The sequence below is a fragment of the Cnephaeus nilssonii genome (genome assembly GCF_951640355.1).
Source record: "Cnephaeus nilssonii genome assembly, chromosome: 8".
Classification (NCBI taxonomy): Eukaryota; Metazoa; Chordata; class Mammalia; order Chiroptera; family Vespertilionidae; genus Cnephaeus; species Cnephaeus nilssonii.
Genome location: NC_137079.1, coordinates 9,113,577 through 9,129,185, shown reverse-complemented (window position 1 = coordinate 9,129,185; position 15,609 = coordinate 9,113,577). Strand labels below are relative to the sequence as shown.

Here is a 15,609-nt window from a genome sequence, read left to right as displayed (position 1 = left end):
GTACTATTATCATAGCCCCCGTTGCTGAAGAATCGCCAAGCACGTGGCGAGGCTGGGTCTGCAGGCATTTCCCCAGGGAGCCCTCACAAGGCCCCTCCAAGAAGAAGAAACCAGAGCCCAGAGGGGCTAAGTCATTTGCCCAAGATAGTAAGTGGCGGAGTCAGATGTCAAGCCCAGTCCTATCGACCAAACAAACAACAACACAAACGCCTCTGGACAATTCCCACGGTAACCTCCTGCCAGAATATCCCCACGATGACCACACCTCTACTCTCAGGGACATAAGGAAAGGGAAAAATAAGGAATGATTTCCAGTCTTGCCACTGAAAGCCACCACCACACCCCTGCTCCCCAAACCCCCACCAAAGGGAACCTTCCGGAAATCAGTCTGTGTGGTATAAAGAGTCAACAGGCCTCCAATAGCAACTTCCTTCATCAACTCCAGTTTTACTGGGGAACTCTACCTACCAACAGCAGTGCCTTTGAGGCGTGTCAGTTCCATATGGTTGATGCTTTTACTGGTGTTTCTGAATTTTGAACTCTCAAAGAAAATACTGTTTATTACACTGCATAGAATTTTACTGAAGACCAGGGAGTACAATCTTTCTTTTGCCATATCACAGACTGATTTATACGCTCAGGTACTACATCACATTTTCCCTCCTGGGTGTATATAGTAATCCCTTTTGCCCTTTAAAATGCAAAGGAGACTGGGTTAGAACTGGACCAAAGTGACTGTAAATAAATATAAACCAAAGAATTTTTCCTAGACTGTCTATGCCTCATAAGGAGGAATATTTTTTCCATTTTTTTTCTAATTTGTATCCAAGCAGTCACATAAATGTATTTGATTTCAGAGACAACCAATTCTCTAGCTTTACGTTATACATATTCTTATTGTTGATCAGTTTATGGGGACTGTCCCAGTTTCCATTCTGAGCCTAAGTCAGCAGCATTTTTCTATCATCTTTTCCAGCCGCCCCTGGAAGCTCACCAGCACGCTCTCCACGTGTCCACTTGCTCCCTTCATGTTCCTTTAATCGCCCTCGCATTCCTCTGCGGCCCGAGACTAGGAGTGCTAACTGGATCTGATGAACCGAGTTTATCAATATACTAATCCCACCACCAGCGCTTGAGATTAGTGACGAGCGTAGCCCTCCTCCTCCCAGGCCATCCCCATGGCGCTCCACGCGTGTCCCTCTGTGTGTGTTATCTGATGCTGTCGTCACTCAATTTCTAACTGTTGTCACCTTTTCCACATGTCCATTCCTTGCTGCCATTGACTGTCCTCCATTCCATCTCTACACTCTGCTTCTGTGGTGTGCACCGACACCCAGCCTCCTAAAAAGGCTCTGGACTATGTTCAAGACCATTCTCCTGGTGTTTCCAATGAGGTAAAAACAAATTCCTCTCTTTTTCACATTTCTCTCTTAGGAGCTGTTACTGCGATCCCGAACATCTGTTTTACAATTCACCACGGTGTCTAAGCTATTTTTGAACATCTACCTTCGCCTCGTTATGTTGTCACCAGTATCATTCCCTGGGCATGAATTATACTGTGTGGGCTCTTTCTGAAAAGTGGGCTGAGTTGAACTGCTCAGCTCAGCCCTGTTATCCAGGATTGGGGTCATAAAACACCAAGCGCAGTGGTCTTTGTGCGAGTGTTGACCACCTGCTTTGATTGGACTAAAATGCCAGCAGGAGGCTTCTCAGAGCCATTTGAGCATCATGCCTGGAGGTGCAAAATGACCCTTTAGGCCCTTAGATAATCAGATGGTTAGGCCCCACATAGTCCCAAAATGTACTGTAATTGTTTCATTTTCCTAAATACAATTTATGCGTTTTAGCATCGGACAAAATCAAGAATAGGGCTGACATGCATCAGAGTAAATATTGAATGTAAACTTGAATTGAAAAAAAATTTAAAAGCTAAGAAAGAAAAAAAAAAAAAAAAGAACAGGGCTGACAAGTAACTGGCACACACGTCACAACTTCCGGGTCCACACCGACAGGCATTCCTCATCCTTCTCCACCTGTAATCCACACACGACCTGGATTACCCCTGGAGAATGACCTGAAATGCATCTGCCATCTCTCTCTAGAAATGTTCATCACCGTCTGCTAGGTAAAATAAAATTATGCCCGGCAATGTAAAATTCTATTTGAATTGGTCAAAGGGAATATGAAAAAGGCAGGAATAATCCAGAGTCAAAAGCTTTTTATCCTGCTTTTTGCAAAGAAAAATAAAATATCTTGGAAAGCAGATTTAGGACTCGTTAGCAAACACAAGCAAAAGTGATGGTCTTGCTAAACATCAGTTGTATAAACTTCTCTGAGAACTCTTAGAAGCAGCTAGGACGAAGGGAATAAACTGGTGTTTGAATAGTAGTGTCTCTGTGGTCCTAAGTAAACATAAAAACACTTAATATTTCATCTTCATTGAAAAGTCGTAACTCAGTTAAATACGTTCAACTAGAAAATAAAATGAAGCTAGTGGAATGCCTGTGCTGCTGGAAGTAGTACTGACACACAGTGGTAAAAAACTGGAATTGCAAGTACAGTCTCAGAAATAGCCAGCTTACCAGAGCTTCAATTCCCCTGAGCTATGCATCAGTGTGTGTTAAATAGAAGTTATGCAAATATTTAGGTATTCATTCAATTAAGAGTAAAATAGAGTAATCAGGAACATTCAGGGTTAGTGAATTCAGTCACTTCTAAACACTTTTTTTTTTTGTAAATAGGCATATAATGTAAAGAAAATCAAAGAATTTCAATTATATTCTGGAAAGAAAAACAAGTATATTCTTATGCTTCCTTCACATCTGAAGAAACGGTATCAATTAAGCACATGAGTGGCCCAAAATTTTACTTTGGAATTCAATTTGGTCAGATATTTCTCTCAGATATTTTGGCCAGATAGTCCTAGGTTGTTTTTAAGGCAGTTGGTTCACTGAGAACTGAAATAGAATTTAGAGATAACCATATCCAACTCCCTTATTTTTCAGTCAGGAAAAGTAGAGCTCAATGATTTTAGGAAGTAGTGTCCAAAATCACATGGTAAGATGGTGGCACATTAAAAATAAAATGGATCTCATAACCTTCACTTATGGGCTCTTTCCTTTACACCACACTTCTTAGCACTTCCAGGAGATGGATTTAGAGCACAAATCTTTTAGAAACAAACTATATACTTAATACTATTTCTTATTAACTCTTGATTTCTGTTAAATTCTTGGGCTAAAAATAGTAGAAACTTAATTCTGTGCATTCTATATTGGTATGGTAGTGGCAATAAAAATCACATAAAACAGCACTTTGCTGATGGTTAAACTGATTTGCCATTACCTCTTTGGGATTGAGAAAGTTGTATGATCCTGAGAGCATATTAACTATGTTACTAGTTTCACATCATAGTTATTTTCAGAGTGTAAAAAATACTTTGATAAGGTACTTTAATAACCTATGTACAATATTTCTGTAAAAATTTTAAGTGAGAAGACATTACCTTCGCTAACTTTTATCAAATGTCTAGTACATGTCACAAACAACATATCCATAAATAAAACTGAGAAACTGGCATTAATGAACAATAATTAACACGTTGTCGACCAGTAGTTTTATTGCTAGCTTTACCCAGTGGCCAGATAAGTTTCTATTGAACGAGTACAAAAAACGTTTTACATAAATGTTAAAGGCATGCTTTAAAATTCAATATCCATTGCATTTTGAAGTTATTACATGTTCTTACAAGCTAATGTCTTTTTAAAATATGATTGGCCACAAGCTTTAGAACAGAAAACACGAGAGTTCTCGTGATCCGTCCGCAATGTGATAAGGACTTTTAAGCACGTATAATCACATGATCACTTAACAGAAAGAGTGGTTCGGTGACTCTACTTTATTAAAACGACCCTTGCTTAGGTGTGTTAAAATAATGGTCACATCTAAATACCCAGTCGATCATAATAGGTAAAGCAGGTTGCCTCCTTTCTGGAGACAGCTTCCATTTCAGGATGAGTACCCTTCATACAATCTCATACAAGGTTTTCTCTTGGTCATCTGCCTAGACTTTTTACTGTTTCCTTTTAATACTAAACCTTTTCCTTTGAGTATACAGAAAGTCACACAATCCATTTCAGTTGATTTTGGATTGTGGAAAACAACACAAGGAGGAGTTGTTGTAGTTTCTTAGCCGAAGTCTAAAACAAGAGGAAGTGTAGAGCCTTCACTCCCTATAGGATGTTTTAATGCATGTGACAATATTATTTAGGCTCATCCCAAGCTGGCAATCCAAAATTTCTGACCACTCCAGGGGTGTTCTAAGAGTACCCTGAAACTGACACTTTCTGAGGATCAACTGTGGTTTGTGGTTGGGCGTCCCAGGAAGGGAGCCATCCACACAGATGCCATTTCCGAGGCTCCTGGGTATCGCTCTTCTGCAAACACCGAGAATTAATATTCCTAAATCGAAATATAAGTACATGGTCATATTTATTGACTTGTTCGTCTTCCTTCTTAGTATTTATTTTTCCACCTTTCCAGTGTCTGATTCAGAATTGAGTTAAAATAATCTTGTAAAGTTATCACATCAGCAGACCAAACTTTTTTTTCTAAGTTTATATTTATTGAGAACCTAGAAATCTGAATGTTTTTTAGGAACTAAAAAATTATTACAATATGATTTTTTTCTGTCTACCCTGGGGGACTATTCTCTTGCAGAGGATGCTTTTGTTTATTTCTGGGCAAGATTCCATTCTCATTTAGTAAGATGGAATTAAAAGAAAATATTACTTAATAGAAGCAATTTTAGATTCTGCTTCATAAAAGGGCTTGTCAGACTGATCTACATAAAGCATCTCAAAATTATATACTGATATTTTAACTGTTTAATTGGTGCTAATTTACAAATATAAACTACAGTTATAGTAATAGTTCTTAAAGTGTTCAGTTTCCACTAAGAAGGTTTTAATCTAGTAAAATATTTCTTATAGGTAAGAAGTGAAGATAAAATGTGTCAAATTCTGCATTTCTGGCTAACATTTTTAGACATTCATATAGAAGAATATTTTCAAACTAGAATTTCAGTACTTCATCAGACCAGTTTATTTGTGATAAAGAATTAATCAAATAGGACCAAAGCCATGACTATTTAATATACATTTTCCTATACATTCTAGATATCAGTGTAACCTCCAGCATTCTAGAGTCTGATTCTCTCTTACCTTTTAGATATTTTAGCAATTATTCCAGTGGATGGCCATTGGAAGTAAAAAATTCTTATGTAACATTTTTACTTAATATCTATTTCACTATACTGTTCAGAATGGAGCATGAAAATGGTGTGTATAATAAGCATTTGGAATTATTTATCAGTATTTAGTTCCTCCAACCATGGACAGCTGAGAGTTGATTTTATTATCAAAATGTTAAAAGTCAACTTTTTTTAAGGCTATATATTGGTTCATTAAATCATTTATTATAAATTAACCTGAAAGATAGTTAACTATTTGAAAGATGTAATAATCTGTACCTGATTTGAGTACCAGTAGTTTAGTTTAATTTCAAGCCAAATTCTGTGGTTTTTATTAAAATGTTATGTCCATGTTGACAGATGAAAGGTGTCTCAAGTTCTGCTTAAATCTTAGGTTTTAAAGATAATACCTGCAACATGACAAAAATTTATTTTTTAAAAGATTATGCTTTATAAGGATTGAATGACTAAAAAGTTTTTTAAAAATCTTCAAACCATTCCTTTTGTAGGAAATTTCTATTTATAGCCGATTTCCAACATAAGGAACAGTTACTGATTTTTCTTTTTTTTTTCTCCCAGGCAGTGTTTAGGTTGTAATTTGAGTAAAACAGAGCAATACAGTGAGGTAAATCAGAAGAGAAAGCAATAGATGGGGAAAAAAGTAGAAACCCTGTGGCATGATTTCTTTTGGGGGAGATATTTTTCTAATCATAATAAATGCTATTTTTAATCGCAACTTTGGCAATATCCTTTGTAGCATACCTAATTTAATGTTCATGGATAAAATACAATTTTTTCACGGTACTATTCTTCTATCTTAACAGGCCTCCTTGTATCAATCCTCCATAGATAGAAGTCTGGAAAGACCCAGTAGGTAAGAATGTTATTACATTATGCAACTGGAATATTGTGGACCAGTCCTTTCTCTTTCAGTGAAACAGCAATGAGGATTACACATCATGTTTTTATTTTACATGCCATACTTCATGAAGTTGTTTTGTTTCTGCATCATTTTATATGATCACATTCAAGAACTTATAAAAATCAAGTGAAATATTTCTGGACTCCTTTACAGTCTGAGAAATTCTTCCCTTCCCTTCTCTTCTATAACCGTATCTTTAAATGGAGATTATAAACATCTAATTTTCAATATTGTTATATGACACATTTAATACAGGAGTGGGGAAAAAGTAGGTTGACAGTTATAATACAAATAAATAACACAGGAATAAATAATAACACAGAAAAAAATTGTTTTGCATACCCACACCTGAAAACTTCTGTTGCCTATCCCTGTATATTTGAAAAATTTTACAAAACACATATGTGTTCATTATACTCTTACCACACAAATTAGAATTACTGTTACTACCAATAAATAAGGACTTACACTATATACCAAGCATTCTAAGTACGTAGGCATATTCAATCCTGAAGACACCACTGTGACTTAAGTACCATTACCCCCATTTTATCCCTGAGTACGCTGACACTTAGACTCCATAACTTACTAAGTTTGCACACTTAACAAGAAGCAGAGACAAAGTAAAACTGACCCAAAATAGCTTGTAACCAACCACTAGTTCTGCCTTAAAAGTCTGCCGGGGTACGTTCTGTTTGTGGGCTTTGTATAGCATATTACTTTAAAATACTACAGAAATTCAGACACAGTTCAACAGCATTATTGAATACTTCAAGCTCCCAGACACACTTTATCATCAACAACACATATCTTCGTAACATTCATTTGCCCTTCTCTAGATTTCTCTCAACGTAAGTAGAAGACTTTGTAAACTGGGCTCACGAGCGCCATCCAATGACATTCGTGTCACTAAGAAAGGAGCTCCCCAGCCCCTCCTTTTATGTCCTTCTCCATCCACACCTGCACCTAAAATGTTTGAATTTCAGCGCTCTGATCTGGCGTGAGGATTGCTGTAGACACGCAGACCCTCACAATGCAGACTAACAGGTCCAGGAGAAGACGGGGCGCCCTCTTCGGAGGAGTGCAGGCAGATTCCGAGGTCTGCTCCCCCTCTGTGCTGGCAGAGCCAGCGTGCTCCATTGACTCATTGATAAAACAGTGAGAACCCTGTGGGCTGGGTAAGGCCACCTGTCAGCACAGCATTCTGCTGCCTGGAGGAGCTGGTGAGCTTTTGCTGCCGCCGTCCATGCCATTGTAGCCAACGACGTGGCAGACAGCGGGCTGTGTGACGGGTGTCTCCGCTCACCGTCTTGAGTTACATACTCAGACCGAGAACCATGATAAAAACGTCCCGCCACTAAGACTGCTGACACCACTGAATACGACTGGGGGAAAGGACACTTTACTAGTCTATTTGCTGACCAGATCACTGGTAATTGATTACTTCAATGGGAAGATCTTGGGGTTGCAGTGTAAGGTTCCTAAGGTTATTAGAAGAGCCGAAGGGAAGCGCTGAGGTAAGAAGCTTGTCTCGTCAGGTGTCGGCCTCTTTCTCAGTCCTTCCCTGTCCTGGCCTCCCTCCTCTGGATTATCCGTGCTGTTGGAATGCTTCCTTCTAGGGAACAGTAGACAATACAAAGCATAAGACTGGATTGTCCGTCATAACATATTACACTAATTGGAGTATTTTTACTTCAAAAGGTGATAGCCCTGGCCCGTTGCTCGGTCTGCAGACCGAAGGGTTCCAGGTTTGGTTCCTGGTCTAGGAATCGAAGCGAACGTACCTCGGTTGCAAGTTCCCCAGCCCCCAGTAGGGGCCCCTGTGGGAGGCAACCAATCAATGTGCCTCTCTCACATGGATGTTTCTCTCCCCTTTCCCTCCCACTCTCTCTAGAAATCAGTGGGGGGGGGGGGGGGGGGAATATCCTCAGGTGAGGATTTTTACAAAAACTTTTTTAAAAAGATGATTATAAACTCATATCCACACAAAAATCCGCTTTGTTTATAATTGCCAAATTTGAAACAACCAAGAAGCCCTTCAATAGCTGAATGGGTAAACTGTGGTACAACCACATAAGGGAATGTTATTCAACAATAAAAAGAAATGAGCTATCAGCCAAAAAATAAAATAAAATAAAAAGACGGGAGAAAATCTTAAAGCCATATTGCTAAATGAACGAGGCCAATCTGAAAATGAGGCCAATCTGAAAAGGCTACATCCTGTTGGTTCCAACTGTATGGCATTCCAGAAAAGACAAAACATAAACCCTATGTAAACCGTGGACTTTAATTACATTTAATAATAATGTAACAATATAGTTCACCAACCGTGACAAATGTACCACACTAATAAAGGATGTCAATAATAGGGGAAGCTGTATGCAAGGGTATATGTGAGACTCCCTATACTTTCCAATCACCTAAAACTGTTCTAAAAATAGTCTATTTTTTTAAGTGACAATTATAAAGAAACTAGAGACCTCTGCACGAAAATTCGTGCACTTGGGGAGGAGGGTCCTCAGCCCAGCCTGCGCCCTCTCACAGTCCAGGAGCCCTCAAGGGATGTCCACCTGCCAGCTTAGGCCTGCTCCCTGGGGGACTGGGCCTAAGCTGGCAGTCAGACATCCCTGTGACAGCCCGGGAGCCCTCGGGGGATGTCCAATGAGGGAGCAGGCCTCAGCCGCAGTCAGACATCCTTAGCGCTGCCATGGAGGCAGGAGAGGCTCCTGCCACCGCCGCAGCGCTCACAGCCATCAGCCCGGCTTGTGGCTGAGCAAAGCTCCCCCTGTGGGAGTGCACTGACCACCAGGGGGCAGCTCCTGCATTGAGCGTCTGCCCCCTGGTGGTCAGTGCACATCATAGCGACTGGTCGTTCCCGGTCATTCTGCTGTTAGGGTCAATTTGAATATTACCCTTTTATTATATAGGATAGTGTTTAATATCAAGGAATAAATTCCTAAAAATGCAGTTTGGGGGGTGGGGGAGAAGAGTTATAACACTTGCTAGCATATCCCACCCGTCTTTCTGGTTCACGTTAACCCCCTCCAACACCAACCAAACTGCAGTGATTCCTTCTTGCAGCTCTGCAGGCCTGGCCAGTGACTTCAGGAAGAGGAGGAAGAGCGAGCCAGCCGTGGGGCCGCCGAGGGGCCTGGGGGACCCAAGGGCGAGCAGGACCAGCCCCGGCCGGGCGGACCTCCCGGGATCAAGCGCCACCCTGACCCAGTCTTTCATTAGCTCTTCCCCTTCCTCCCCATCCAGAGCAAAAGGTAAACAGCCATAAATAGAAATGTAAGCACGTTACTAGTAGATGTTTTAAGCTGGAGTTCCCTGTGAACGCTGGTCCAGGGATAACTATCCAGAGATAGCATTTCGATGAACTTTTGGAACAATAGCTTTCTTCCTACACAGACTAACTCAGGTTGAGCCATCCAAGTGGCGTAAAGGAGTCTATCCTCTGTTAATGCTTTTTTTCCTTCCAAATATATCATTTTTGGGTGTTTTTGTTGGGGGGGGGGGGAACAAATTCAAAGTATCACATAATTTACCGGCAGGCTATTAAAGGATTACATTTACAAACATTTGCATATTACCAACTTTTTCTAATGTTCTACAACTAGCAAAATTCATCAAAGTTACAGAATAGGAAATAGAAGTAGCAACAGAGAACATTGTTACCTAAAACAAATTGGGCTTTTTTTATTATTATTTAATTCCTGATAAAATCTGTCTAACCTGTGAAGTCATTTCTTTAATCACCTGCTCTCTATTTCGGTCAATATGCATATATACAGTAGAATATCCATCAATACCGTGTTCAATCCACAACGGCACGGTGGTAAGAACTAACTGGTTTTCAGCCATAATTAGAAAACCTAGACACCACCAAGCCCTTTTTCCATATGACCTGTCTCCTCTCCGGAATTCAGCGAGTTGTGCTGAGAGGGGGCACGTTACTCCTTCAAGTCCCTGAAATCCTGTTGCGTGCACTAGTGCCACCGTAACAGGGATACCGCTAAGAGGGAGACTGAGGACTGAACCAGCGTCGCTAGGCACCCGGGTCTATACCAAATCTGGGGCTCCACAGTCTCCTCCCACCTCCTGGGGTTGAGACAGAACCGAGAAGGAATCTGAAATGTGTGAAGAAAGCGACCTCTCACAGGAGCTTCCGTGCAATAGCACCGATTCCGCCACATCTACCAAATGCAGGCACTAAAAGTGTGGCCACGTGGTAGTTAAAGGTGAGAGGGAGCTGTTTTGCGTGCAAAAGATGGGCTGGTTTTGATGCCTAGAGTCTGGATAGACAGAAGACACCAGCTCTGCTCTATATCCTAATAAAACTGTGAAAACTAACCAGAAGGTTCTCAGGCCGGGGGGGGGGGGGGGGGGTCCTTTGATACCTGTCCTCAAATTAGCAAGGTTGCCTTTATCAGAGTCTGCTCATTGATGCAAATGAGTATCTTAAGGTAACACATAGGTCCCGAAATGCCATTGAGTCTTTATGCTTGGATACCACCCAAAAGCTAAATGAATTGATTGATTTAGCTATGTGTGTTCCTCCTAGGGAGTGTGAAGCCAACTTCCTTTCCCAAACACTACCTATCTGCTTTTTATGTGCTTGTTTACTTTCCAAGAAGTTGGAAAGATTGCAAGGCAGGAGCTCAACAGAGTTATTTGCTTCCACTAGGTTTATTTCTAAGAAGAAAATGTCTCCTCAGAGGGACTTGGCCTCCTACCTATTCGTTAATTCAGCCAAGCAAAAGAAAAGAGTTTGTCCATAATGTTCCAAATTGAGGCCTTGCTGAGCTCTCTATTATCAAATGGTAAATGAGGTTTTAAAAAGACCCTCCCTGGGGAAAAGCAGGATGCCTTTTACCTGTGGTGAAAGTTTTACATTATATATACCCAGCCATGCTCGTGACAGCCTGCCTACCAAAAGGTTCTAGGTAGAGCGAGTAAAGAGGTAAGTTAGTTTTGTTTAAAGACACGCTAGTTTCTTTTTTTGTTTTTTTTTCCTCTGGAAAATGTTAGCAGCCATAGTTCACAGCATCTACATTTTGCCATTTTGGAAAATACTTTGTCTTATAGCTTTTCCCAGCTAGTGCCCGTGAAAAAGTAACTAAGACAGTTGTGGGAGTTTTAATTAAATGCAAATTTATAAATTACACTTTACCTTTCTATGATTATATATCAAATGAGATTTAAATCCTGACCCTATTAACTTGATTATCTATATCATTTGGGGCATTAATTATTAAACCCTTAAATTGCTACCAGGTCATGCTGCTAGCGTATAAGATACTCTATCATATTTGATGCAAATAATATTTGCAGAAAGATGTATGAAGTATTCAATAGAAGAAATAGGTCTTACTAGCTATTGATCATATTAGCTACACCAGTGGTCGGCAAACTCATTAGACAACAGAGCCAAATATCAACAGTACAACGATTGAAATTTCTTTTGAGAGCCAAATTTTTTACACTTAAACTTCTTCTAACGCCACTTCTTCAAAATAGACTTGCCCAGGCCATGGTATTTTGTGGAAGAGCCACACTCAAGGGGCCAAAGAGCCGCCTGTGGCTCGCGGGCCGCAGTTTGCCGACCACGGAGCAACACCAATGACATTTTAATGCATGGTCTTGTCAACTCTACTATCTTTAAAGCTACCTTCAGTGCAAAAGCAGTATCATGCCTTAGAATGAGACAGTTTTCTCTGTAGGGGAATCTTCGAGGGTAACCATGTGTCTGTATTAATCCCGCTGCCTTCTCTTGCTGCCTGTCTGTCTGATGCTAACTGACATGCTCTCCTCTTTGTGAAGCTTTTAACCTCTTCACACGTCTCTCTCCCGCCACGCTGCTCTGGATTAAAAGGTGGGGATGATAGCAAAATGTGTGCACCCCTTTGCAGCTGCTCAGGGCCCCGCGGCAGCGCCTGCCAGGAGGTAGACGGCTGTCCCGCTTACAGACAGCACCTGGACGTCCCGCGCGACTCGCAGCGGGCCCTGGCCTTCAAAAACGGCTGGCAGATGGCCCGGCAGAACGCCGAGGTCTGGAGCAGCACCGAAGAGGCCGTGTCCCCCAAAATCAAGTCCCGCAGCTGCGACGACCTCCTGAGCGACGACTGCGGTGGCTTCCCCGACCCCAAAACCAAGTCGGAGAGTATGGGCTCCCTGCTCTGCGAAGAGGACCCCAAGGAGGGCTGCCCGGGCCCGTGGGCATCCCCCTACCTCCAGGAGCCCCGGGCCCGGCTCCGCCACAGGTCGGCCCACAACGCCCCGGGGTTCCTGAAAATGTACAAGAAAATGCACCGCATCAACCGCAAGGACCTGATGAGCTCCGAGGTGATGTGCTCCGTGAAGTCGAGGATCCTGCAGTACGAAAAGGAGCCGCACGCCCGGGGCCTGCTCCCCGGATGGAGCCAGTCCTCCGCCGACGAGGTGCCCAGGGACATGGTCCCCACCCGCATCTCGGAGTTTGAGAAGTTGATTCAGAAGTCAAAGTCCATGCCCAACTTGGGGGACGAGATGCTCTCCCCGGCGGTCCTCGAGCCGCAGCACCCTGGGCTCTGCCCCACCAGGCGCTTCTCCATCGAGTCTCTGCTGGAGGAAGACAAACCGAGCAGGCGCCCTTGTCCCGGACCACGGAGCTACACGTCTAAAAGCCTGGTGCCCATCCACATCGAAGTCACCAGCGACGAGCCCCCGAGAACCCAGCTGGAGCTTTCTGACAGCGACCAAGACGGGGTGGTGTCCGAACACAGCGACTACATTCACGTCGAGGGCTCATCCTTCTGCAGCGAGAGCGATTTCGACCACTTCTCCTTCACATCCTCGGAAAGCTTCTACGGGTCCAGCCACCATCACCATCACCATCACCATCACCGGCACCTCGTCAGCTCCTGCAAAGGCAGGTGCCCTGCCTCGTACACCCGCTTCACCACGATGCGCAAACACGAACGCGCAAAACATGAAAGCACCGAGGAGCCCAGGAGACAGGACCCGGACCCCGGCCTTTCGAAGCTTGCCTTTCTCGTCAGCCCCGTGCCTTTCCGGAGGAAAAAGCATTCGACGCCCAAAAAACAGACGGAAAAGGCAAAGTGCAAAACGGCCGTGTTTGAGGCTCTGGACTCCGCCCTTAAGGACATCTGTGACCAAATTAAGGCTGAAAAGAGAAGGGGGAGTTTGCCGGACAACAGTATATTGCACCGTCTGATCAGTGAGCTGCTGCCGGACGTCCCCGAAAGGAACTCATCGCTGAGAGCTCTAAGAAGGAGCCCCATGCCCCAGCCTTGCCACCCGCTGCCCCCAGATGGTGCTACCCACTGTCCATGGTACCAGAACGACTGTGGGAGGATGCCTCACAGTGCCTCTCTCCAAGACATGGACACCAATAACAACTACCACCCAGACCTCGACAGTGCCCTGGGTCTGCAAGGTGGACGAACCTTTCTTTGTTTCTCCTTGTGGTTCCGATGCCCACCCTCCAGCTCTGTCGTATTCCATTCCCACATCTCATCCTTCCTGAGCTGTGAGCCCACCCAGCACCATCGCTATGCACATGCGCCTCACCGCGTAGTTCTCATTTTTCCATGTGATGGTTGGACGTGGAGTGTGTGTGCCTTGACGTGATCACCAGTTCACAAAAATTTACTCATTCAAAATTGAAAGGGAAAGTGGTTTTGTAGCTTAATGTTAGGGTTGAGGCAACTGTCAGTTACAACACAACAAGAAATTAAAGACGTTACCAGTTTTAAAAGATGTTAAGACACCCCGTAATTGATTAGCAGTCTCCTTAAGAGATTAACACCTTTGCACTAGCTCTTAACTAGTAACTACTTTTTTCCTGGATTTTTTTTTTAACTTTGTAGTCATTCACTCAATAAGTAATTTGCTCACATTCTATATAGAAGTTGCTACAGCAAAATACTCAGGAAGCAAAACTGAAATATGTAGCAAAGTAATTGATGGATGATTACAAGAGACTAGGATTTGTTTAATAACTTCCTCCACTTAAAGGACACGACTAGGGTAAAATTTTTGTGAATGTATCTTTAAGTTGTATATATATATATATATAACAGTCTCCTTTCCATCACTCAATGTATTCATTTTCTCTTCCATTCCATTGCTTAATTTATCTATTTTCTATTTCTGCTACAATAATCCTATACTGACATTAGAATTAGACCATTTAGGCTAAAAGAGACTCTCCACTCTGTTTTCATAGCAACGCAAGGACAGATAGCAATTCGGATGCAGAAAAAAAATTTTTTGAGGTTTATGTAACTGAAAAGCAGGAAGTGTTTTGATATTTTTATACCATTGTTTTCATTAATCCTTAAGGTGCAACTGTTTTCTATGTAGATTTTAAGAAGTTGGATCACCAGACATTGCAAAATGTTTCACATGCATTATCCAGTTAACAGTGGCATAGAACTAGGTGATAGGGATTATTATAAGCAGTGTTTTACAATGAAGGAAACTGAGACACAGAGAGGACAATAAATTTGACCAAGGTCATGTAGAGAGAAGGTAGCACTAACAGATTTAAACTCCTAACACTTCAGAATTTGTAATATAGACTATATCTCTATAGGCAAAAAAAAAGACATAATGCAAGCTTCATATTAATTTAATATATGGCTCACTTATTAATTCTCATTGCACAACTTTACTATATTATTAGTATTTATCTTCGCTCTACTTATACTATGCAACATGATTCAAAAACAATAAATTAGCATTTTCAAAATCAATGTCTACAATTTGAAATTTTCACTGATTGAGCCATGTCAGAATCTAATTTTTTAATAAATTAGTTACCTTTTCCAGTTATTCAAAATCCTAGTTTAATCAACACTCAACATTATATGCAGATAGAGTGTGTGCTATCAGTAAGGCATGAGTTCAGAGGGCTTTACAATGCATTTAAAGGGTATTTTGTATTTTATTAAAATATTTACTTTTCCAGTTGTGTTTAGCAAAAGTAATTTAAAATTTATGATCACTATGAGAGCCCTGTGATCATAAAAATATATTAATTTACAATGAAAAAAATACTGCACGTAAACCTCTAGCATTCATGAAAATAACTGGTTAAGTTTACCTGGAATATTATTGCCAGGTTACTTTGCTAAGCCTAGAGACTCCACACCTCACGGAGAGTTAGGCATTTATCTTTATCTGTCATGTAACTGACATCCCACCTGCTATCAGTGGACAATTCTTCCTTGTCGTCAAAGCAGTCAAAACCTTTAGACCATGTTTTCTTTTGATAAATAGGTATTTCTCATCCTTTTACAGATGGATTTATTTAACATATTCTGCATCTTCTTATTCAATATAACTACATTTATTAAAAGCATAAGAGAAAGAATTAACAAATTTTGATCCAGTTATACTGGTAAAATTTTATAACATAGGCCACTGGAAT

General features: G+C 41.6%; 1 protein-coding gene across 14 annotated transcripts in view; it reads left to right on the top strand.

Annotated features, from left to right (window-relative positions):
• Positions 1-15,609, top strand: part of SORBS2 (sorbin and SH3 domain containing 2) — a 197,991-nt gene that overhangs the window by 150,404 nt on the left and 31,978 nt on the right. For 11 of the 14 annotated variants that reach the window (XM_079779510.1, XM_079779516.1, XM_079779514.1 and 8 more), the window contains 3 exons: positions 1,338-1,394; positions 6,076-6,125; positions 9,255-9,442. In XM_079779510.1, the coding sequence (XP_079635636.1) occupies positions 1,338-1,394; positions 6,076-6,125; positions 9,255-9,442 (295 nt within the window). Of the gene's footprint in view, positions 1-1,337; positions 1,395-6,075; positions 6,126-9,254; positions 9,443-12,048; positions 13,612-15,609 lie in introns of all 14 variants that reach the window. The other 3 variants (XM_079779508.1, XM_079779507.1, XM_079779509.1) reach the window with 2 other exon arrangements.